The sequence below is a fragment of the Callorhinus ursinus genome, unplaced genomic scaffold (genome assembly GCF_003265705.2).
Source record: "Callorhinus ursinus isolate GAN/ISIS: 27379988/994484 unplaced genomic scaffold, GSC_fseal_2.0 scaffold26, whole genome shotgun sequence".
NCBI classification, from domain to species: Eukaryota; Metazoa; Chordata; class Mammalia; order Carnivora; family Otariidae; genus Callorhinus; species Callorhinus ursinus.
The window spans coordinates 16,438,972-16,463,983 of record NW_027397088.1 but is presented as its reverse complement, the minus strand read 5'-3'; the positions used below and the strand labels follow the sequence as shown (position 1 = coordinate 16,463,983).

Below are 25,012 nucleotides of genomic sequence, written 5' to 3'. Positions count from 1 at the left end.
AGCTAGGATGTTCAGGGGGTTAGGTGTCTCAAATGCATTTCAATTTATCATATTTTCCCCGTAAGATGGGTTTATTGGGACGCAGCCCCGGGCTTAAGTTGAGGAAGATCCGTAAAATGCACAACTCTAGCCCCACTAAGTGGCACGGACATGCAGTCCAGACTTGCCTTTGGAGGGGGCATTACAAGAAGGAAATGTCCAACCTATGCAAAACTCTAGCCCTCATCTGAGGCCCGGGCAATCTAGAAAGTCTCACAATTAACCAAATTCTGGAACTTTCTTTGGTTGGTCTCTTCAACAAGAAAAAAACAGCGTCTCTCAATCAGAAACTCCTTGCCTAGAATCTCAAGATGGTATTAATTCTCGAGCACTGGAATCCATACAGGCAAGACTGGCCTTAAGTGCAACGAAATCTACCTCCCTAAACCACTGACTAGACCCAGGGCTGGCCTCGTGGCCGGTTCAGAGCACCGAGCTCCGACGCCCAGGCCTGGCCACACCCAAGCCGGTCCATGTCACCGCGTGCAGTGACCGAGACCACCACCTCTGCACTTGGGCTCACAACGACCACCATTTCTCTTCTGAAAGAGATTTCCATGGCCCGCCTGGGGCTTGCTGGAAGTCATCTGGATGCTCATCGTTGTTTGCTGACGGGGGACGGTCCCCTTTTGCAAGTCATCTATCACTGAGGCGCACGTCGTCTCGTCTGGTAAACAAAGGTACTTTGATCTGTCTCCCAGGGACAGCGTGGGGCATAAATGGTTAATGGCCGGGAAGGGACCAGCGAAGCAGAAATAGCTTTGCCTTAATTAAATACCAGCGTCAAAGGAGGATGATTCTTGTGAGCAAACTGTGCGGATGGGGCTGCAAACTTCCAGGGAAAGGCGAGGGGGCGAGGGAGGCAGACACACAGACACAGAGAGGCAGAGACACGGAGAGAAAAACAGAGGCAGCCTGCAGGGCTCAGGCTGCCTCCAGACTGATGTTCAAATTCCTTCAGTACTTGCCCTTCCAGTCCAAGATTTGAATCCGCTTCCAGAATCTTCTATTTTCTGTTTTGTCTAAACCCTGCTAAAATTACAGGAGAGGATTTTTCTTTTGGGGCCTCAGCTTCCCTATGTGGCACAGGCTGGTCTGCCCTCCTCTGTCTAGTTTCCTTAGAACCCAGAACAGATGCAACAGCTAGAGGGCAGAGTGTCCTCCAGGCAAAGCATCTAGGGGTGCTGGAACCATGAGGGCTCCACGGAACGTCGCAGCACATAGCAGACACGGCACGGGCCCGGGGACAGGGACAGCGGCTGCTGGTAAACCGCGTGAAGCTTCTGGACCAGAGGTCCAGGGTGGCACCGAGGCAGTGATCCTCCCCCTGCCCACCCTCATAAACTGGGCAACCTCCTCCATCGGGCACCACATGGGAGCAAGAGACTTCTGAGGCTGCACGGGAAGGAGAGTCCTCCTTTCCAGGATGAGGGTAGAGACCTAGTCTCCTATGCCTCTTTTCCACCCTGCCTTCCCCACACTGTCACATCCTCTTTACTGAGGTCCGCCGCCTGGAAAAGGAGAACGAGACTGAAGAATGAGAATGGACATCAGTCCGCCAGTCCCCCCAGACTGAAGCACAGAACTCTGGCGGAGTACCCCACGCCTCCCGCCCGCCCGGGCGCCTGTGAATCTCAGTGGGGTTCTGAGATTTTACCTCCAGCAGTGTTTGAAGCTCATACAACACCCCTGCATCCCAGATTCTCGAGATAAGCTAGGGGACGTGGGAAGAGTGGTAGGAAATGGAGGGTGTCCACCAGGGAGGGCTTGAGCTCCCATCCCAGTGCCCGAGGCTTCCCGGAGAAAGGCAATCCCTCCCTCCCAGCAGACTTCCTTCTGGGGAAGCAAGACCTTCCGTCCTGTCCACTTCGTGTGATTTGTCATCAGGCTAATGTTGATGAGAAGCAATGGCAGCTTCTAGGGAACAGGGCCAGGGAGTAGATACGTGCTGTTCTAAGGTTCTTCAAACACACATGTGGACAATTAAGATGAAGTGAAACAGAAAAGGCCAGGTTATGTTTGGGGATCGTGGATTTGGGGGAAATAACACAAAAAACCAGAAGCAAGCAACTCTTCTGCAGTGAGTAACACAACTAAATGGCTAAATATGCTACCGATGTCAACCGTCAAAGCCTGGAGGCAGGTGAGAGTCCTACCATAGGGGAAACACGGCATCTTCCAGAAAGGCCTAACCTCCATGCGGTGGTGTGTACCACACACACCTGTTTTCATATGCAATGGGAAACCCATTCCTCAACCCAATTCTTACAGCCCAAATTCGTTCTAGGCTAGAGATGGGCGGTTTCGGAGCTAGCTCAGAGCTACCAGGACAAGGAAAAATATTCTTGCCTAACCCCCGGCAAGTCTGGAGTGTCTGGTTAAGCAGGAGTCCTACCTGCTCACACATACCCCCTCATCACGCTTCCGTCCCGTCCCAGAACACTTCTGCTCTGCACTGCATTTTGAGGGCCCCAAACACAGCAAATGCTAGTTGGATAAAAACTGGGGCTATTTAAAAAGAAGCAGGATATGTTTTCTGGCTCCTTCCCACAGCACGTCAGTGTCAACAGAGTTGATGTTCGAGACCTACCTGTATTCAGCAACCCCTCCTGCATGCTTCTTCATTGCCGTTTCGGAGCTCATTCCGTAGAAGAGCTTGAGCTTCTGCCCATTCTTCTCGATCACCTCTCCGGCACACTCCGTGTGGCCTGAAAACATCCCTCCCAGCATGACAAAATCCGCTCCAGCTCCTAAACTCCAACGGTGGGGACAAAAAGCAGCCATAGGGAAAAGAGCTCAGAGAAAACCGGCTGTAGAAGGATCGACAAGCTACTCCAACTCACCCCTCCTGACTCCCAGCAATAATCAAGAGAAAAGCTCAACCTCTCCCTTTCTGGAAAAAGTGGAGAAGGCCTGCCATGTGGGGAGACAGACTCTGGACACTGAGAAAGAAATGCAGCTAAAGGCTAAACACTGGACAGTCCTGAATGGTAACTGACGACTGACGATGACCACTTTCCAAACACAGTTTGTCTAAGTCTCATCATCAAAGCAGCATTAAGAACTGGGCAGCATTTCCTACAGCATGTTGCCCAGTCTCTCCTCCGGTGCCCTCATCAGGCATCTGGTCTACCTTAGGCTAGCAGCACCCTCACACTCGGCTTGTGTAGATCACGAAAGACCTCAGAACAGACTGAAACTCCTACACTGGAGACCGGGTACTAAGAAGACAAACTTAATTATATATAGAGAGAGAGACAGATGATAGATAGATAGATATCTCCTGTAGTCTGCATTTGAATGACTTCAGTAGACTTCCACTTTTTGATGTGACCTAAGGAAGCACTAATAGGTTTTAAGTGTTGCCTGCGTGTTTGAGAAGCCTGAAGTCATTAAGCTAAAACCCAACATCAAAAATTGGAAGCCAGGTAACTTGTGCAGAAGGAATACACAGAGAACAATGGGGTGGTATGGCCAGAGCATAATTAGGGCAGGGTACCTAGGCTGGATTTTCTGGTTTTCCCCCAAACTGGAATTGTAATAAAAATTTTTTGGATGGGCTATTTCAATTTTCAGTAGCAAATGTATGCGGAGGATCTTATTACCATTGAGACTTATTTGGGGGGACAAAAGGAGGATTGTTCTTTCTCTCAGCATGCCACAGTGTTCTATACTATCTATCTATCATCTATATATCTGTACATACAGATATAGATATAGATATAGATATATAGTATGGAGTTGCTTCTCCAGTGTTTATCATAGGACACGGCATACGGCAGATGTATGATAACTACTTGTCAAGAATGGAAAAGGTGTATGTGGAAAAACTAGCAATACCACCATTCCCCATCCTGTTCATGGTGATGCTACAGTCTCCCCTCTGACTATGAACGTCTCCTATGTCCCGTTGAGGGTTTGCATTTAGAACGCAAGCACATCAGGATACAGAATTAGGATGAAGGACAAGGAGGGGGAGCGAGCACAGGTACCCTTGACAAGTGGCCTATGACCTCTTCCAGTGGGTCATTTAGGTATTTACAGCACGACCCTGGGGTTTGCGTCAGGTGTCACGGCCCCTCCTGTTGAGCGTTACAGGGAAGCCAGCTCTGCAGGGCGGGCCCCCTGGCCTGGTCCTCAGGCAAGCCACGCACAACCGGACCTTTCTACTCGGCTACAAGCTTTGCAGACCCAGCAATCTGGGGTCCCTAACATGAAGACCAGATCCTTGCCCCCCACCCCACCTGCCCTGTCATGACTTTGAGGGGGCAGAGGAAAACCGGTGTCCAGCCAGGCCTCCGAATGACCACAACCCGAGTAGCAGATGTCAACAGCAGGAACGCAGGGCACAGATCCACTCCAACAACGCTTTGAAGAGGCTTCCAATTGTTTTTGTTTCGGAATGTTCTCACGTCCCTCCCTCACCAACATTCTCCCTGACGCAGTTCCTCTCCCTCCCTCCGCTGACCCTCAGCACAGGAAAGCCCACACTCCCTGGAAGAAGAGCAAAGGGAAAGATGCCAGAGGTGACTCCAAAGACCAGGAACTGTTACCTACAAGGCACCTTCTTAACCAGCTGGTCACTTTTAAAAGTGCACCAGTTCCTACTCCGTGCAGGGCGCCCAGGCGGGAGCACCCAACAGCATTCAGTAGATTCAGCTCAAAAATCAGTGACCAAAGTGTCTTTGGCTAATGATCCAGATAAAGGGTGGGTGGGCACACAAGTGGCGCAGGGGGTCCTGACGCCCCCTGCTCGACCGCCGGCTGTGGGACCCTGACCTTGTCACCCACCTCTCAGGCCTCATTCTCAACTACAAAGTAGGCACCCTGGATGACAGACATGACCCGTGTGCTCCCTTCCATAACCAAGATGCCCGATCAGAAGGGGATTACGTGAGAAGGCCGCCCATTTTCATGACATTCCCCAGGGCTGCTACAAAACCCCGCTGCTAAGAACATGGCTCCGGTCTCCTTGTCACCATCAGTGTTTCATTAAAAGAAAGAGAGAGACAGAGAGAACCAGTGCCTAAACCTAAGACAGTCTATGGGAAGGTCTCTGAAGCAGTGGTCAAAAAACACAGGAGTTGCCCAGTGCAGGTAAGGCGAAGGGGCCACTGGCGCCGACAGAAAGTTCCCCTCCATAGGAAAAAAAAAAAAGGAAAAAAGTGAACTGTGAACTTGGCCCTGGCCTCAGAAAGGGGAGTGGGGCCATGCGGGTTGTTTTTCTGTCCCCCATGGGCACACGCAGCTCCCACTTGCCAGGCTGGCGTCCCCAGCTGTGCAGCCAGCCCCGATGTCGGACGCGGTTCGCCAAGGTCAGGTGGCACTGGGCGCAGCACGCGGAGCCGCTGCCTAGCGTTTTCCCAAGAAAAGGCCAGGAGGCCCCCAAAGCCCCAACTGCATCACAGCTGGACACTGCTGTCCCCTGCTGGGACACGGGCTCCTCAGCCCCGCGGGGAGAAACCACTGGGGGAACTCCAGTCCTCCCCAAAAGGTTGCCCCGAGTTAGGCCCCAGAGACCCTCCCTGAAGTCGCTGTGCTTCCGACCTGGTCCTGGCCTCTTCCACAGGCCCCTAAGCCATGACTTCATCCTCTCTTGGCTTGCAGGCTGGCGGGACACCCACCCCCCATTCATCCCCTGGGCACTCCGCCCACCCGCTCGGCTGAACCAAACCAACATCAGGACTCCGGCCAACTGGGGCTGAAATCCAGGGAACAGGAAACTCAGGACTGGCCCAAAATTTCCCAACACGTCCCGCCTCTTCATTCAGGTTCCCACTGGAGGCCAGCACACAGCGGCAGGGGAGTTCCCACCCGCCCCCACCTGTCCCCTTACCAAAGGCTTTGGCGACATCTCCTGGACATGTGCAGCCTCCGTCCTTCAAAGAGGAAAAAACAAGGAGAGGGGGTCAGCGGCGGTGCGCTGGGCCAGGCTGTCCCCCTCCCCTGGGGCGATTTGGTCATCAGGACGGGCTCTCCGGAAGCACCCCCCCAGCCAAAAACAGCAAGCCTCAGAGCCCGGGCCCAGCATTCCCCACTCACCGTGTTTGGACGTAGTTGGCTCCCCTCCATACGGCACCTTCCATCCCCCAACCTCTTGGGGTTTCCTCTCCAGGTCCGCCCTGCCCCCCACCCCCCTCAGCCTGCCCTGGAAGCCCAGGCAAGCAGGAGGCAGCAGGAGATGCTCAGAGACCTCATCCCCCGCCCATCCCCCTTACACAACACGCCTGGCCAGGACCTCCTGAATTCACTCTCATTCAAAAGTCCCCCTTTCCTTCCTTGCCTGGCCTGAAGTGAGGTTTATTTAGTACAAAAGCTGGATTATTTTAAGAGCTGGGGAAAGGACACTGAGTTCCTTTATCCTCCCAGGCCCTCCATGGGTCCCCTATCTACCTTCTTGTAATGGGCCCAGTTAGCTTAAAAATTGAACATGCATTCCTGATCCCCACTCTACCCATAGAAAGCGCACGCCCGGGGCTGGCTGAATGCCCAGCAAGACGGTTCACCTTGGGCTGCCCAGCACGGTTCAGCCATGGAGATTATGGTGAAGCACCAGCAGCACAGTGTGGGGCTTCTAGAATGCAGAGCCCATAGGCCATCCTTACCAACAGCTGCTACCTGCTATTCCCAATTTGGCCTGTGTGACGTCCAAGGAGAAGGTGGCCAGCGAGGGTGGCCCGGAGTTGCTGCCAGACCCCAGAGAGAGAGAGGTAAAGAAGTAAAGGTTCCGGGGGAGGCGGGGGCGGGGGGGAAGCTGGCGTGATGACAGAGCCCTGAGCTCAGGGTGGGTCTGGGAGGAACACCAAGGTCTCAGAGGCAAGCACCTGTCCCTGGAAGGTGGGACCCACCCAGAAAGGAGTCAGACCAGCCTTGGGAAGGACACAGGCTGCCCGAGGCTATCTGGCATCACAATCAGCAGGAAGGGGTGTGCGCCCCCAGAGCTGGAGAGCATCTTGCCAAGCAGTATGAACCACTGGTGTGCGCCCCCAGAGCTGGAGGGCATCTAGCCAAGCGGCATGAACCACTGGTGTGCGCCCCCCCCAGAGCTGGAGGGCATCTAGCCAAGTGGGATGAACCACTGGTGTGCACCCCCAGAACTGGATGGCATCTAGCCAAGTGGGTTGAACCACTGGTGTGCACCCCCAGAACTGGATGGCATCTAGCCAAGTGGGTTGAACCACTGGTGTGCGCCCCCAGAGCTGGAGGGCATCTAGCCAAGTGGGTTGAACCACTGGTGTGTGCCCCCAGAGCTGGAGGGCATCTTGCCAAGCGGGATGAACCACTGGTGTGCACCCCCCAAGAGCTGGAGGGCATCTAGCCAAGTGGGATGAACCACTGGTGTGCACCCCCAGAACTGGATGGCATCTAGCCAAGTGGGTTGAACCACTGGTGTGTGCCCCCAGAGCTGGAGGGCATCTAGCCAAGCGGGATGAACCACTGGTGTGCGCCCCCCAAGAGCTGGAGGGCATCTAGCCAAGTGGGTTGAACCACTGGTGTGTACCCCAAGAGCTGGAGGGCATCTAGCCAAGCAAGATGAACCACTTTATGAATAGCACTTCCCATGGAGAACAGGGGTCTCTGTGACTCATTTCCCTTTTTTATCATAATGCTTTTGAGGTCTGTCACCCCACAAGCTGTAACTCAATTTCTGTCTCATCACTTCTTTGCAGTTCAGATCCAAAGGTAGGTGTCAAAGCTTGAACTCTATTTTTTTATGAATATTTACTGCCTGGAACTATTTCCTCCATCGTGTCTGTGACGGGCACACCCCAGAAATATTGCCGGTTTGGTTCCAGACCACAAGCAATAAAGCGAATATCACAATAAAGCGAGTCAAATGACTTTGGTGGTTTCCCAGTGCAGACAGAAGAGCGTTACTGTCTAAAAAAAAAAAAAGGTACACAGCTTAGTTAAAAAATACTTTATTGCTAAAAGATGCCAACCATCCCCTGAGCTTTGGGCGAACCGTCATGCCCGATCACAGATCGCTGTTAACAAATACAAGGATGAAAAAGTTTGAAATTTTCTGAGAATTACCCAAATGCGGCACAGAGACACCAAGCAGGCAAATACTGTTGGAAAAACGGAGCCAAGAGGCTTGTCCCAGAGGTGGGGTTGCCACAGATCTTCCGTTTAAAAAAAACAACAACAAAACACAGTTTCTTTGAGGTGTAATAAAGCAAAGCTCGATAAAATGAGGTGTAGCTGCACTCATGTGTAGTTTCTCTGACCCCCGGAGGGCCACGGGGTGCTAGGGAATGGTCATTTCACAAATGGTCTTTCTAAGGTACGTGGCCCAAGCCGCCCATGGGAAGACAGTGACAGGACTTGGGGCTGTGCCCTGTTGGTCTCAAGCTCCAGCGTATCCACTTCCTCTTTCAAAGGTACAAACCCTTGACTCGCACTGCCAATTTTGGAATGCTTTATCTCTGTACCAAAACCAGTTCTGCACTCGAAAGAATGTCAAACATATGACCTGAGAAGATTACACAAACTCACGCCCTCATCACACTAGGACATTATTGGACTTGAAACACAATATACACAACACACACACACACACACACACACACACACACACTCCCTTGCTTGCGAGCTGTGAGGAGTTGTCACTGCCACGGTGGTGTCTCATGCGGGGCCCGGAAAATTCCACATTCTTGTGGTGAGGGATGAGGCCACTAGGGCCCTTGAAAAAGGAGCTCTTCTCTTCCCCGGATGGGCCAAAATGTCCACAGTTAAGAGGGCTCCATGATGTGCCATCAAGAGGAAATCCTACGTATGGCATCTTCTGCTCACTTTACTTGGAAATGCATTTATAAATAGACAAGGCAGACCAAACACGCCAGGCTGCGCGTTTGACCCCATGCCATCCGACGTCGCAGAGTGCTTTAGGGCAAAGGAGTCTGCTCCCTACTCCCGGTCACGGATGGTTTCCAGAAGCTGCTCAAAGCTTCCTTTTCATGTTCTCAGGAGGCAAGAGCAGCAGGGGCAAACCCCTGCGATCTAAGACACACATTTACTTTCACATAGAAACATCACAGCTGCTGGAAACGTTTTCAAAAACAATGTGCAAATATTCAAAGCGCTGCTTGTTTTGCTTTTCAAGAGCGTCTTTCAGGAGAAAAAGCGTCGCGTGACAGGAGCGGTGGGAACTCCATCTGTGAACTGTTGGCCTACCTACTCTTCTCAAGAGTACTTGCCCTTCTCTAAAATTGAGGGCAGGGAAAGCAAGTACAGAACTGGTGGAGCGAATTCAAATCAAGCACCTATGTGCCGGGGCTGTTACAAACTTCACTTAAACACCACAAGCACCTACAGCTGATATTTTTGTAGATGGGGGGGGGAGGAGGGGAGCTCAGAAAGGTTGAGTGACTTGCCCAAGGTCACACAGCAATAATAATGTCAGAACTAGAACCGCAGTTAAGTGTACACTCTAAAAATGTCCAGAAACAAAAATAAATAAATAAATAAAATTTTAAAACCATAAATCTGTCTAGAAGCATACTTATCAGAACATTAGCTGTGGTCCTCTTAAGAAGGTAACAGTTCCAGGAACCTTTATATTTATCTGTAGTTTCTCACGTTTTCTAGGCTAAACTATGCTGTTGGGGAATTTTTCAAGCCTCAAAACTTTTTAATTATCTGAGTAACTTTGTTTAGGTCTTGCTAAAGAATGGTCTCACTGCTTCTGAAATGCTATAGTAAATCGTTAAAATTATCAGAAATTTGCTGAGGCATCTTTACGTCTCGGCAGAGGGTCAGTGCAACTACTAGTGCCTGGGCACAGAGAAGGAGAAGTTCGGGGACGACTTTGAATCATCTGGATCCTTACCATGACCAGCCCTTCACGATACGGGGCCTCCTGAGCCTTGACAGGCATGCTCTCTTGGTCTTTATAAAATGCACTGATTAAAACGCTGGAGCTTGGGTCAAGAAGAGACCAGGGTGATCCCAGTCAATCTGATCCCAGGACTTCTTTTAGGTCTTCTAAAGCAGCACGAAGTCCAAGATGTGCTTGGTTATCGGTGGACAGTGAACTCACCAGTGGTTCGAACCCCTCCCCCTCTAACCGTGCATCGGGGACTGACTATCCTTTCCCCGCTGGAAGACACGTGTGGGGTGTCTGGGGGGAAGGACAGAGGAAGCGCATGTCTCCCAGAGGCCTGGGGTGGGAGAACGAGCAGATGGGGTCCTGTACCAACCCTGCAATCTCTGTGGCTTCAGCAGGCCCTTCTGCTTCTCGTTCTTTGCGACCTCCTCATTTTCTAAATGGGAGGAGGGCAGTCAAGGGAAGATGAACAGACCTCTGTCTGAATGTTGCCAGTAGGGATGCTGGACAAGTTACTTAAGATCCTGAAGCTTCGGTTCCTCACCTGATTGCAATGGCTGATTTTATGTATCAACTTGACTGGGCCACAGAGTGCTAGATACCTAGTCAAACATTAGTCTGGTTGTTTCTAGGAAGGTTACTTCCTTCCTTTCTCCCTCCTTCCCGCCCACTCTTCCCCCCTTCCTTCCTGATGAGATTAACATCTGAATTGGTAGACTGAGTAAAACAGACTGTTCTCCCCCATGTGGGTGGGCCCTATCTAATCAGTCGAAGGCTTGAAAGGAATAACAGGGCTGACCCTCCTCGAGTGAATTTTTCCTGACTGCCTCTGAATGAACATGGGCTTTTCCCTGCCTTTTAACATCAACTGAAACATCAGCTCCTCCTGGTTCGCAGGCCCTCAGACTCAGACTGGTACTACACCATCAGCTCTCCTAAGTCCCTAGCTTGGCAACTCACCCTGCACATCTTGGGACTTCTCACCCCCCATAATCACGTGAACCAATTTCCTTATAATACTTTCTTAACCTCCTCTCTTGCCAAGCACACACACACAGACACATGCGTGTGCATGCACACGTGCACACATGCACCCTATTGGTTCTGTTTCTCTAGAGAACCCTAATACATGTCAAGTGAAGCTAACTGCTTGTTTGGTTGTTCCAAGGATCATAAATTCTAAGTGTATTGTGCCTGGAAGGTACTAGATGCTCAACAAATAACAGTCATTCCTTCTTCTAGGTCTGTTTCCACCTTTACTTTCAGGGATCATTTCTATAGTTTGTTTCCACCTTTACAATTCTCTTTTGTGTGATGTCCCCAGCAGATGACAAGACAAAACTAACTAGTCACACTTCAATCTTCACCTACGTAGGGGGTGTCCTGAATTTACAGCTCTCTGCCTCTCAGAACCCCATGGGGGCCGCAATAAATAGAAACCCGATTCAAGTCCAGTGCTTGAGCATCAGCACCTGCTAACAGCCCCCTGCTGTGGCTTCCTTTTACTGAATTTCAACAGCATGGATGTGCTAATTCAGCAACCAAAGTGTCATAGGAGACAGCTAGAAGGCAACTGGGCAGAGTAGCAAGATCCAAAATATCCGATGGGTTTCCAGTGGGTTTAGGGACTGGCCAATGGGAGAAATCGGCTTGTGAAACCCCATTAGACACAGGGGCGGTCGAAGAAATGGCTGCTATGAACCCCGGGACCCTCGGCTGGCCAGGAGGAATGAGCTCAGGTCGAGTGCCCATCCCACGTGAGTTTAACTTCGTCTGGTCTTCTGGCTACACACAGAACGTCTGACCCTGTCTGGGAAATCTCTCACCATTACCGAGAACCTGGGAGCACCCGTACCGCAAGCCTGGGCGGCCACTGTTCCTCACTGACAAATTCAGAGAAGCCATTCCCTGGGCACTAGCAGACAAGACCGCGCTCTGAACACGGGCCCCACCAGGGTATGCTGAGCCTCCAGGACAGGAACCAGTGGTTCTCACACTTGAGAGCACATGACAATTACCCAGAGGGCTTGTTAAGTAAGACACAGTCCCGGGCCTCCCCTTCAGAGCTGCTGATTCAGTAGGCTGGAGAATTTCTAACAAGTTCTCAGTTGATGCTGATGTTGTTGGTCTGGGCCCTACACTGGGAGAATCGCTAAAAGCAGCTTATCAGCAAGGTGGTGCTATGTAAAGAGACCCCAAGTTGATTCTTAGTCGCTGGTGGTGCAAGCAGAGCCTCCCCTCCCCCCTCGCCCCCCCATCAATGAAGCAGGCGTGAAATCTCTAGAAGGATACAAATGTGGGAATTCGGAACATGTTCACAGTAGAACCCTTCATTCGACAGATCCCTGGTTTGGAAATGGTGGCCACTCAAGGCATATACAGGACACGGGGGCCGAATTTTGTGGAAGCCTCTTGATGGTGAAAATGGTCACGTGACAGAGATTTATGACTAATTACATACGGTGCTTTTGTGTCCAACCTCGGAAGAGTCATCTTTGCTAAGACAGGGTCCAGGAATGTCTTTTTAGGAAAGCTTTCCTGGTGATTCTCATGCAGCCAGCCCGAAACAAGGCCCAGGGAACACCTGAGACCCACCGGCGTCCTGGGGACCATGCTGTTTGCACGGAGTTGGATCACTGCACTCGGCCTTTCACACACAATAAATGGGTGTTCACTTGTGCCCTGGGGCATAAGCTCAGCGACGGGATGACGAGTTCAGGGCCTCAGAATGGTCAGCAACCAACAAACCTTCCTTGTCTAGCACACGGTAGATGCTCAGTAAAAACTTGCTGATGGAACAGTGGATGGATGGAAAACTTGGGTGAAGAGTGAGGAAGAGCACAGGGAATCTGCACTGGACAGGACCCTGGCTCCCGTGAAGCAAAAGCCATAGCACCCACATGCTAAACTGAGGCTCAAAACAAGGGAAGGTGCATGTAGGGATTTTCACAGAGTATCCTTGTATCCTCAAGGCAAGTCCAGAAATCACATGTCAGCATGCTGAAGTGCCAGGCTGAAATCAACAAGCCATCATTCTGCAGGGATGTGTAATCAGATGCATTTGGAAATGTCTGGTTTTTTTTTTTTAATCACCTATCGACTATTTAATGTGGGAGCCTGGCTCAGCAACTGCACAGGTCTGAGAGTTTAATATATTCAAATGAGTCAACACTGTTATAGGACCGCTAAAATTACACCACGAATTCAGAATTTGTAAAAAAAAGAAAAAAAAAAGTATGTTAAAAAAAAACCCACATTAAGTGGAAGCCATGGTTCGGAGTCTGCCTGATTCTATCCCACGTGCTCTGTCCTGTTCTGAGCATTTTAGCTGTGAGGGGAGAGCTAGGGTACGTCTCTTCAACTGTCTGAATAGTCATCACATCAGTGAAGGTAGAGCAGAATCATGGCTACGCTGAGGACAGATATTAACTTGGCATTAATCCACTCACTCAACCTTTAATGTTTAGGGGCTGCGTCCCAGGTTGCTGTCCTTCTAGGAGCTTCCTGGAAGTGCTGCTAGATCACTGTCTCTGCCTCTCCTCACCCCTTCCCATAGATCTCTCAACCCACAGCAATCTGCCTTCTGCCCCCAACATGCCACTGAATCCGCTCTCACTCCGGTAACCAGGGGCCAGGGGCCCTCAATGCAACATGACTGGCATCCTTACCAAAAGGAGAAATGTGGACATGGGCCCGCACGCGCACGCACGCACACACACGCACACACACACAGGAAGGACGCCACATGCAGACAGGAGCTATGGTGCCACCAGCCATGGGAGCTGGAGGTTTGGAACAGAGCCTTCCCCCCAAGCCCTCGGGACCCTGCTGACACCCCGAGCTCAGATTTCTGGCCTCCAGACCTGCGAGGCCGTGACTTTCTCTTCTTTAATCCACCCACTGGGCTGGGGTGCTTTGTAGCAAATGAGCATGTGGCCCTCTCATCTTCCCAAGCTCCCCACAAATCCAACACACCACCGAACGCCATGAGTTGTTACTGACCCCTGTGCCTTCGCCCCTCACAGCAGAGTAAGTGGGGAGCAGGGCCGGGGTCTCTGCCAAATGTCACTGCTGGGACCAAGGTGCCCAGCTCACGGCCAAGCCCACAGGAGGCCAACCGGATGAAGGGCAGCCAGGAAACAGGCTTCCTCTTGGGCCAAGGAGCAGGGGCCCGCCCAAGTCCCGAGATGTTCCTGTAGGAACATCCAGCCCCCTGCCCGCGGGAGACTTACGGAGATGATGTGCCCCTTCAGGCCGTGGGCAGAGTCTGCGCACTCGATCACCGCACTGAGCTGGGGGTAGCCCACCCCCGTCTTGGTGCGGGTGGTGCACACGGAACCTAGAGGGCGGGAGAGGCGGGGCCCAAAGAGAGATGGTTAAGAATGAGCAGCACGTGATACAAAACGAGCCTGCGTCACGGGCACACAGCCCCGCCCCGATTTACAGGGTGGGGGGGGGATGAGCTTTCTTTCCATGGGGGAGGGGCGGGTGGTGAGAACCCCACCGTCTGGCCATGTGGCTTCTGGTCCTCATCACCGTCAACCGCTGATACCCGAGACACCCTGTCACTGTCACTCGCTGTGACGTCAGCCCCCATCTCCGCCCGCTTGCACTCCCGTCCCTTTCCTGTACCCCGCTTTTCCGCACAACCACGCTATACGTCAAGGGACCCCTCGGGCTCCTCCCACAGCCTCTTTACCTTCAACTTTTGTCAAATTTCTAACTTTCCTGAGCCTCTCGGCCTCGCCTATGAAACAGAAATGGAAACACTGACTAACCCCAAGCCTGCACCCCCTCCCACTCAGCTCCGTCCTCAGTGGGCCCCAGCCTCCTGGGCTTCGTTTTTTTTTTTTTTTTTTTTATTTTTTTTTTTTTTTTTGCCTCCTGGGCTTCGTGATCGTCCACCCTGTCCGGGGTCCCCGTCTAGCCTGGGCGGCCGGACCAGCTTCCATTTCAGGACCAGCCGCCCGGATGCCTGCAACCCACCTTGACCTCTGCCTTTCCCAAGGTCAGCCCCAGTTCTGGTGGACCCGTCTGCAGAGTATGATCCCAGCTAGGTCCAGGCTGAGTCATGCCCAGAGCACCACCATCTCCAGCACCTGTCCCCTTGCTCAAGTCCTGTCTGCCCCTCCTGGCAAATGAGCACCCCCTGTGCCCCAAGATCACCCAGACCGACTTCCCACATGTCCACCTGCCACTGTCCTCCCCCACCTCGCTCTCCCTCCTGCTGCCCTCACTCCAGCCACTGGGACCTTCCAGTTCCTCCAGCACAGGGAGTTTCTCCCCACCCTGGGGATTCTCTGTACACGCTGTACTTTCTGTCCGAGCACTCCCTATGAACCAACCCCCCTGGTCTTGCCAATGCTTCTCATCTTTCAGGCTTTATCTTAAATGTCACTACCTCAGGGGAGTTGTTCACCATGGTATTCACTTCAAAAAGAGGCATTTAAGTAATTATTTGTGTACGAACGCAGGGGATCTGTTTTCTCTGCTGGATGGTAAGCTCCATGGATAGTCATTGTTGTAGATCCAGCGCTGAGAATAGAGCCTCGTACATAAGGGGCCTATAAATAGTCACTAAAAGAATGTGCGAACTTAAGAACAGATGAGTCGCCCACATGCCAGTCACTTCACTGGTTCCCAGCTCAATCGGCCATCAGGCCTGGAGACAAGGCTGCTGGAACCCCAGCCTCCTCTCCTCCTCTCCTGGCTCCCCACCACCATCAGTGCCTTCACGGCCCCTGCCCCAGATCTCTCTCCAGGGCTTTGCGGACAGGACCAGACAGAGAACCATGTCTAGAATTCCAGGCGGGGATTCAGCAAGAAAATCAGAAGGATGGGGGAGCCCCCTTTCCTCCTGTACCTCTCCAGCTACAGGGCAGAATGCATCTCTTGATGTCCAGTGTGTTGCTCACAATCCTGGAGCCAGCGAGCTCGTCTCCCCACCAAGGCACCCTCTGCCCCAGGCACCAGACCATCATTGTGCAAGGCAGAATTCATCTCCTAATCTCTGGGTCCTAACTGGCTTTTCTCCTCTCCCACTCCATAGCCAGATCCTCGCAGGAAGGCAGGGGTCTCTGCCGCAGGGGCCCAGAGCTCTGCCCCCAGGAGAGACCTACAGAGGTTAGGCCAGTCACCTTTCTTGGAAAGAGCCAAGGAAGAAATTTCAAAAGAGGCATGGGAATGGTCTTGATTAATGCTCAGGTCGAAAGAAGAAATTGGATACATGTTTTCTCCTAGTTACAGGGGCAAGGCGCCCATTCTCAATGCTGTCATTCACAGAGAGAATACCCAAGCTTTTTATTCTAAAGCATTCATGAAATTTAAATGTCATCTCCAATCAGTTTAAAGAAGGGGATCTAACAAAGCTCCTTACCCACCCTCTTTGGTCATATCTGTTCTGATAGACAGCCCTGCCAGGGCTGGGGGAAGGGGGGGCACACAGCAACAATGGAAGGGCCATAAATCTTCTGGGGAAACAGAGTGTATACACAGAGCATGCACATGGAGGAAACAAGTCCAGCTGAATGCTCAGGATTACATCAAGTACATCAAGAACTGCTCTTCGAGAGCCAAGAAGACTGCCTACACACCTTTACATCCTGTACCCAGCACAATGGCAGCTAGTAGACGCTCCGTAGGTATTTCTGATTAAACAGGTGACTGGTGAGCGTCCTGCTTTTGGAAGAAAGAGTCTTCCTGGTCTATTAGTAGCCTATTCTATTATTAGCTCAGCCTATTACAGCCCATCCTGAGCAGGGAGCTCCTTGTCATAAGAACTGGGCCTTATCTTCTCTTTGACTTCAAAAATGACCAACACTCCATAAAAACCAGGCCTGTCTTTCCTCTTGCTCGGACTATGTTGTTAATTGGCCCGAGTGGCAATATCCAAGGCCCAATCCTGAGAGTTTCCCTGTGTGCTAAACACTCAAGTCCTCCGGTGAGCCTACAAGCCTCTTCTTCCCTAATCCTCTCTTCATATACATCCTGTTCCCTCACGGTTGATAACTGTGCCAAGTCAAAAAAACAACGTCTTCTGCCTCCTGCAGCTCATTCCCACACTCTTCTCACATGGCTTGATGGTTTGTTTCCTTTTTTGGTACTGTTCTTTGGGTGGGCGGTATTTTAAAAATCTTTGCTGTTTTTTATTCCCAGCTGAAAATGTATATCTTCTTCCCTTCTCTCCAATTTTAGTGTTTGTTTAGGAATGGATGTGCAAGGAAGAATTTGGAAACATGAAAGCTCATGTCTCGCCCGAGGGGAAGGTCACCACCATCTGGCCCAGGAGAAAGTGGACCTGTCCAGTAGAAGGACGGAAAGGCTCTGCCTTGCTCCTCCACTCAAGACACCAATGGGTGGTCCTAGGAGAGAATGCTCAAGAGCATAGGGGCAAACTGAGCTGGATATGTATCAGGTGAGGTGCCAGGGGTGGTAACGACTGGGCCATGGGTCACGTTCGAATGCGGCCTCAGAGCTGTATGCCTATGTGCAATGTTTGGGGTCCCTCCAACCTTCTTATAAACCTGAGTTATTCATGTCCATTAACCGTCCCCATGATTCTTCACCCCCCGACCTTCCTCTTCAAGGTGTACGGGATCATTAACGAAATCCGCATTCTCTTCTTCCACATTAGTGCTCTGAAACCAGGACCTCACATTCTACCCACATCCCAGCTCCATTAAGATGTTCCCTGGGGGCATCAGAAAGCAACCCAATGACATTTCCTAACTCCCAAAAGTGGGGTGATACTTCCAAAAGAAATGGGCTTTTATGCTTGTGGCTGGGTCACCCATGGGTTCCCTTCCAGCCACAATCTCCAACCTCCCCTAGCCCCACACCCCAGCGCCTGCCACACAACCTCTGCTGTGCTTCCCAGCAAGCCTTACCTGGTCCAACGCCCACTTTGATTATGTCTGCTCCAGAAAGAATAAGCTCTTCCACCATCTCCCCTGTTACCACGTTCCCTGCCTGAGACAGAAAGAACACAGCCCACGATCACACATTATTCCTGGTGATACAAAGATGAGTGAATGAGCAACTCCACACCTGGACACACAGTTGGACACGTCCTGAAGCCACCCGGCGGTCTGGAGGCCGAGAGAGGGAGGTCGGGGGAACAATGGACTGAATCCCTGATTCTAGATTAAATCTGAGGTTGGTGGGTCAGGCTGTTCCCCTGGTTTCCTTCCCTACTGAACTAGGAACACAGACTCTGACACCTGAGACCACACTGGGGTGAGCTGACAGCAGGAGAAGGTACGCCAAGTGTATAATTTTAGAACTACAAGAGACCGGAGACTGCCCAGGGCAGAGCTTTTGAACATATCCATGATGGACAAAACAAAATCCTACGGAGAACCCAAATACATGAAATAAGCAATGAAACACTCTCAGATGATTATCGTCTTTACTGTCGGGCATAATATGTTTCAGAGATGATAACAGCCCTGAAGAGCCTTTATGGCACTCTCGGGCTCCAGATTACGAAGCCCAGAGATCATCTCAATGATGGGAAATGCATGGGTGTCCCTCCCCCACTTCAGGGCCGGTGGTTCCCACCCAGACCTGAAAAGGCAGATGAGCCCTTATGGACCAACAACATTGCAGCACGCTCCGATTTCAGAACACGAGCCTGTGGCCCTAAGAATAAACAGGGAAGCCAGGACGTGGCAGAAGCTAAAAACCAAAAGGATGCATCTGGTTTGGAGACTCTACAAGTTCTTTCAGTGCAGGAGCTGGGGAGCATGAAAATAGCCCTCTTTATTATAACTCACTGCCCTGTGGATTCTTCAGCTGGTCCATAGGATCCTTGGCAAGATGCCTGACTGAATGTTCACAATTACACAAAGTCTTATTTTGGGAAATGCATCCCTATTCATGCTACCATGATGCTTTTTTTTTTTGCATTGAAGCCCCAGTGTCTCTTAACTGAATTCATTCCTTGGGCGGGGGGCATTTTTCTTTTTGAACCCAGACAAAGTGACTTTTAATTCAGTATAAAAGTATCTTAGAAAGATGGATGAGGAAGGCTCAAAGCTGCTTTAATCCAACAGCCATCTGACAATAGAAAACGCTAGGCCGTCCAGAAAAAGGGCCAGGATATTGAGAACACCACGTATGATGAGGGGGGCACTACATGTCGGCGAGGAGCAGAACAAGGTTTCGGTGGAGCTGGGGGAAGGGATCTTCTGGAAGCAAGATATAGATTCTCATTCATACTTGTCCGCAAAACTAGATTCATGGATGCAAGAGTTGAATTAACAAAAGGTGTGCCCTTCCAGACTTAGAATACCTTGAAGACCTGTAATAAAGGTGGAAAAAAAGATGTACACACACACTCATATAATCAACAAAACTAAGAGGCAAATAATGTGGTAGAGAAAAATCCCTGCGATTACGACAAAGGGTTGGTTACTAACATTATAAAAGCTCTCCCAAATCTGAAAAAGAAATGCTAACACCTCACAGAGAAATTGCCAAAGGACATGAACAAACTAAAAGGATAAATAAAAGTGGCCAATAAACACAGGGAAAGTGTTCACCCTCGCTAATCATCGCATTTATTTTTTTTTTTGAAAGATTTTATTTATTTGAGAGAGAGAGAGCTCGCGCAAGAGAGTGGTGGAGGAAGAGGCAGAGGGAGAAGCAGGCTCCCCACTGAGCAAGGAGCCCGATGCGGGACTCGATCCCAGGACCTTGGGATCGTGACCTGGGCCGAAGGCAGATACTTAACTGACTGAGCCACCCAGGCGTCCCACTAATCATCACATTTCAATTCAGATACCAGGGAGGTACTACTTGTCACTTAAATTATCGAGGACAATCATCATTAAATACCAAAGAGGAAACAGACACTATCTTTCTCTGCTGGTACAGGGTCTCCTTTAGTACAAGTTTTCCTGGGAAGCAATTTGTCCATACAGAGCAAATACAAAAAAAAAAACAAAAAAAAAACATATATCCTTTGATCTAGTGAGTATACTTCCAGGATCGATCCTCTTTGGAGGGAACAATCATAACTGAAGTCAATGATTTAACTACGAGGATGTATATACTATTTCTAACAGTGCAAAACTGCAAATGTGTTACCCAAAATGGGAATGGTTCAACAATCTGATGTTTTTCAGCTATGTGAGGTTTTTAAGATTGGTCTGGTGGTGCAGGAAAATGCTTAACCACTTTCAGTATCATGTTAGGGGAAAGAGTTTTGTTAAAAACAACAACAACAAAAAACCCATAAGAATGCCAAAATGCTAACAAATTATGTATAAATGAAAGAATTACCCAACTTTTAATTTTTTTCTTTTTCTTTTAAAGATTTTATTTATTTGAGGGAGAGAGAGAGAGGGCAAGAGAGGGGCAGAGGGAGAGGGAGAAGCAGACTCCCCGCTGAGCAGGGAACCCGACGTGGGACTCGATCCCAGGACCCTGGGATCATGGCCTGAGCCAAAGGCAGATGCTTAACTGACTGAACCACCCAGGCGCCCTTAATTTTTTTCTTTAAAATTTTCTGGATTCTACAGGAGGAACTGCATTACTTTTTTTTTTTTTTTTAAGATTTATTTATTCATTTTAAAGAGAGAGAAAGAGAGTGAACACAAGCGGGAGAGGCACAGGAAGAGGGAGAGAGAACCTGAAACAGACTCCGAGCTAAACACACAGCCAGACTCGGGGCTCGATCTCACGACCCTGAGATCAGGATCTGAGCCGAAACCAAGAGTCGGACGCTTCACCAACTGTGCCGCCCAGGCGCCCCAGGAACTGCATTACTTTTCTAACTAAGTCCGATGGTTTTGGGTTTTCAGTTTTGTTTTATTTTAGCACAAGGACCAACATAAACTTTGTAGCCAAGGAAGAATTAAATAGGAACCTGAGAAACAAGACTCCAAGCTCTCAATTCTTCCTCACTCCTGGTCTTGCTAAAGAGTAAAACATTTTTTAAATTTTAAAAAAATAAATTTTAAAAACGAAAACAAATACATACATACATAACTCAGGAGAAGTTACTCTCAGCTCCCTACATAGTTTCGCTTTCAATGTGGATATTTTTTTTCCCCTGATCTGGTGCTGCCAACAAATCATTCTATTTTTTAAAGGGCCTACTTTACACAAAATAAATTAATTCAAGTCAGTTCATGACGGATGCACCAGGTCCAACCACCTAAGTTCAAAGTAAGTTTATTTATTTATTTTTAAGATTTTATTTATTTACTTGAGAAAGAGCACAAGCAGGGGAAGGGGCAGAGGGAGAGGCAGACTCCCCGCTGAGCAAGGAGCCTGACGAGGGACTCGATCCCAGGACCCTGGGACCATGACCTGACCCGAAGGTAGACGCTTAACTGACTGAGCCACCCAGGCGCCCCTCAAAGTAAGTTTTAAAGCACGAGGAAGGTGACCCTGTTCTGGTAGCCCAGAGGCCTGCACAGGCGTACCCGTTCCCCCTCGGCCACACATGTGGCTCTTTAACCAGTAGCTGGAAGGCGGTCACTGCAGAGAAGCTGCCGTAAGGAAAACCCCAGAGTGACCAGGAAGCACTTCCAGCCTGAGGACAGCTCAACAAGAATGCTGAAGACAGAGGCAGGTCTCATCAAAGTGGACACCGAGAAAGGCCAAAACTAAGAAGGAAAAGGGAAAGGCAAAATCAAACACGAGAAAGACAACAGGACATGATCAGGCCCAGGCTTGGCCCCAGGCTCCGCCCAGGAAGCAGTACATGGGGTGATTCGGGGGTGATTCGGCAGGGATGTGGGGGTGATGCCGGGGCCTGGGGCCGGCCAGGGTGATTAGAGAGGATCCAGCCTATCTGGGCATGAAGCAGCTCCTGGGTGGCCCAGATAGCATGGCCGGAAGGTGGCTGCACCTGCAGCACATGCTCGTTTCCTGGGCATCCGTGACAAAGCACAAGCTCTGGACCCTTCCGGGGGGCGGAGGGGTTGGGGAACCGAAGCAGGCAGGAATTTCCACCGGGCACCCCTCTCCTGGGGGAGGCCAAGCACCACCCAGGCGCCCCACTCCCATGCTCTGCCAGCAACCACCACCCCTCCAAGGGCAAGGAGAGGCGTGGGGGCCCAGGGAAAAGGAAAAAAAAAAAAAAGCCACAGGATTAAAGAGGTCCCCTGGGCCAAAACCAAAAAGACTATTTTGCCCCAATTTTTCCAGCTTTCCTTTAGATCCAGACATCTAAGGCAAGGTAGGTTCAGAAAGCCCTGGGGTCCACTGGTGACCCTCACGTCCAGGCAATGAAGAAAGAACTCGAAGGCTCCATTTCTCCTGCTGTGCTGGGACTAACCACACCCACTTGGCACGGTCAAGATAGGGTTTACAAAGAAAGTTCGATTCAATTCCTAGTACAGAGCCCAGCTCTCCAAGGGTGCTCCATAAAATGTTATTAGTCCCTCCACTTAAGAATGCTTTCTATATATTGCTCTTCTGCTCACTTTTTTCTCTTAGACTGAATTATGGTCAAATATCCATGACATAAAATGTATTGTTTTTAGTGATTTTTAAGTGGACAATTCAGTGGCACTGTTTTGCAGCCCTCACCACCATCCGTCCCCACAACTTTTCATCACCCCAAACTGGAATTCAGTACCTCTTCAACAGTAACTTCTCTACCCCACTTTTTACTGGCTCTTCTGAGGACCTCTGCCAAGAAAAATCCTTTCTATAGGAGGATGGGAAGCAGGGGCGGCAAAGAGCCGCGGGCCGCATCTGGCCTGTGGGCCACAGTGTTCCAGCTCCTGATATCAGGTGGTGACACGCTGGGAACAGCCTGGGGGGCTCAGTCGGTTAAGTGTCCGCCTTTGGCTCAGGTCATGGTCCCAGGGTCCTGGGATCGAGCCCCGTGTTGGGCTCCCTGCTCAGCGGGGAGTCTGCTTCTCCCTCTCCCTCTGCTGCTTCCCCGGCTTTTGCTCTCTCTGTCTGTCTCTCTGTCAAATAAATAAAATCTTAAAAAAAAAAAAAAAGGGTGGTGACATGCTAATGCTAGTACCTTCTCCCAAGCACATAGAAATGTCCCTACGCCTACCCATGGAAGCAGGAAGTAGAAGCTATCAAGGCAGTAACCACCTTTTATGGCACATTAAACTCCGTTTACAATGGGACTCTCAGAGATACACACATCACCTGGATCTGAGGCCCTTCACGGCTTCTAGCACAGCTCCAGTTCACACCAGTTCCAGAAAGAGGGCAAAAACAAGGAATCCAGGCAACTCAGCCTGCGGGGCGCGGTCCGCCATAACCAGCGCCTAGACCTCAGTGAGGCACGCTCCACACTGGGCGAGTGAAACTGCCCACAGCTGACAACGTGCAAGGGATTCTAAAGAGTGTCCACCTCCTTGGGAAGAGGGATGGAGCAGGGGGTGTCCCCCTGTGGCTCTGAAGTTTGTCTGATCACAAGTGCTGGAGAAAGAACACAAGCAGGAGACTGAGCCACTGGCCCCGTGCAGAAATGCTGAGGCTGTGCCCATGGCTTACCTGTGGATCGGTCAACAGTGGCTAATGGGCATTGCCCGGCAGCGTGGGGTGGGCCTCTGGTCTACTCTGAAGAGGTGAGGTGTCACAGACCTACCTCCTCGGGACCAAGTGAGAAAGAGCCACCGGCGCAAAGCTATTTCTCAGACCCTATACAGGGACATCCATATCCCAGCAAGCTGGTGCGGCTGCTGGCTTCGGTGCCGTGTAATGGAAGATCACAGGCCCCGGGGGCAGGCAGCGCCTCACTCAGGCTAGTACCTTTTTCTACAGCACCTGGAGCACATCTTTCTCCTTCCTCTCTGAAAGCCACCAGGCAAATGGCTCTGGGACTTACTATTCTAGCAGCCAGCACCTTCTACAGGACCCTCGTCTGCCAAAGTTTTCTAAAAATCCCTGCTTTTTCCATCCTTCCTTGCAGCAAAGTGCGCCTTAGGAGAAAGGCAAGGAAATGTGGTGTGCACGTGAATCCAGGATGTACAGGGAACGGGGAGCAACAAGCCCTTGCCCCTGCTGCAGACAGACCCCCGGAACCGCCAGCCTCACGAGCATTTCTGAGCAGCCCTCCTGTTCACTGCACCGGAACCATCACAATGACACTCAGCCTTCCTAACATATACCTTTCGGTTCCAAAACATTGGACAAATGGTAATGCATCCAAAAGCCATAAGAGAAATTAGACTTTCAAAAACCAAGGGTGTTAAGAGTACTGGAGGTTTCCAAATGAAGCCCAGATTTCAGGGGTCATTGCAAGCAAAGAACGCCCCAGGAATAACGCATCTACCGCGCCAAAGTCGCCCGTTCATTGCTGGGGAAACCGGCAGGAACAATGAAAACACATCCCAGAGCCAACCAGCAGATGCGAAAGAGGCACTTGCTGGTGGTGGCTGCCCAGAGGGCCGTGAGAACTCTGCGCCAGCCCCTCCCTCCTGGCCTCATCCCCATGGCAACCCCCAGGCTCTGTACAATGCTCTTTCTCTTGAACTAGCAGCCTACCTCTGTCCTGCACTGCCCAGCCCCTGGTCTCCATCCCTGAGGGTTGGCGCACCAACGGGCTCCCTGGGCTCCACAGCGGGCGGCTTGCCTCAGCTCCTGGCAGGCCCAGCTGTGAGCTAAAAATTACAACCAATGGTCGGGAGCATAGGATAGAAAGTTCCGGGGCTCTTGCCGATTTCTGCTATCACTTATCCTTTTTGAGAGAAGGGGTACAGGTTTTCTCCATCTTCTTGAAACAAAAACAAATAAACCACTCCCCCCTCCCCAACCCACTTTCCATTCATCTTCTCCATCAGCCTTCCATCTCTGACTCCGCGTTCAGGGCTTCTGTCCTCAATGGTCCTCGCAACCGGCAAACAAAAGTTTGTGAATTGCGCACTGAACGCAACACATCACACCATCTGACCCCCCACCCCGCCATGATCCTCCAGCCGCTATGATCCTCAACCTCCCTTTCACAGGTGGGAAAAATGAGATTCAGAAGGTTATGTGACTTCCCCAAGGTGACTGGGCTCATGGGGCCACACCAACTTCAGGGGCACTAAGTTAGCGATTCGAATGGTGTCACAACCAGTGGCCAAGCAGAGCAAGAGGAAGGGGCAAGTTGAGCAGGTGGGCAACAGTATTAACGGTTTGTTTCTGGGGCGCCTGGGTGGTGCAGTCGGTTGGGCATCT

At 50.8% G+C, this 25,012-nt stretch overlaps 1 protein-coding gene across 4 annotated transcripts in view; it reads right to left on the bottom strand.

The window, feature by feature from the left end:
* GMPR (guanosine monophosphate reductase) overlaps positions 1-25,012 on the bottom strand; it is a 45,170-nt gene that overhangs the window by 3,801 nt on the left and 16,357 nt on the right. For 2 of the 4 annotated variants that reach the window (XM_025890946.2, XM_025890947.2), the window contains 4 exons: positions 17,755-17,836; positions 14,101-14,207; positions 5,876-5,918; positions 2,630-2,789 (listed from right to left, as the gene is read on the bottom strand). In XM_025890946.2, the coding sequence (XP_025746731.1) occupies positions 2,630-2,789; positions 5,876-5,918; positions 14,101-14,207; positions 17,755-17,836 (392 nt within the window). The remainder of the gene's footprint in view (positions 1-2,629; positions 2,790-5,875; positions 5,919-14,100; positions 14,208-17,754; positions 17,837-25,012) is intronic. The other 2 variants (XM_025890949.2, XM_025890950.2) reach the window with 2 other exon arrangements.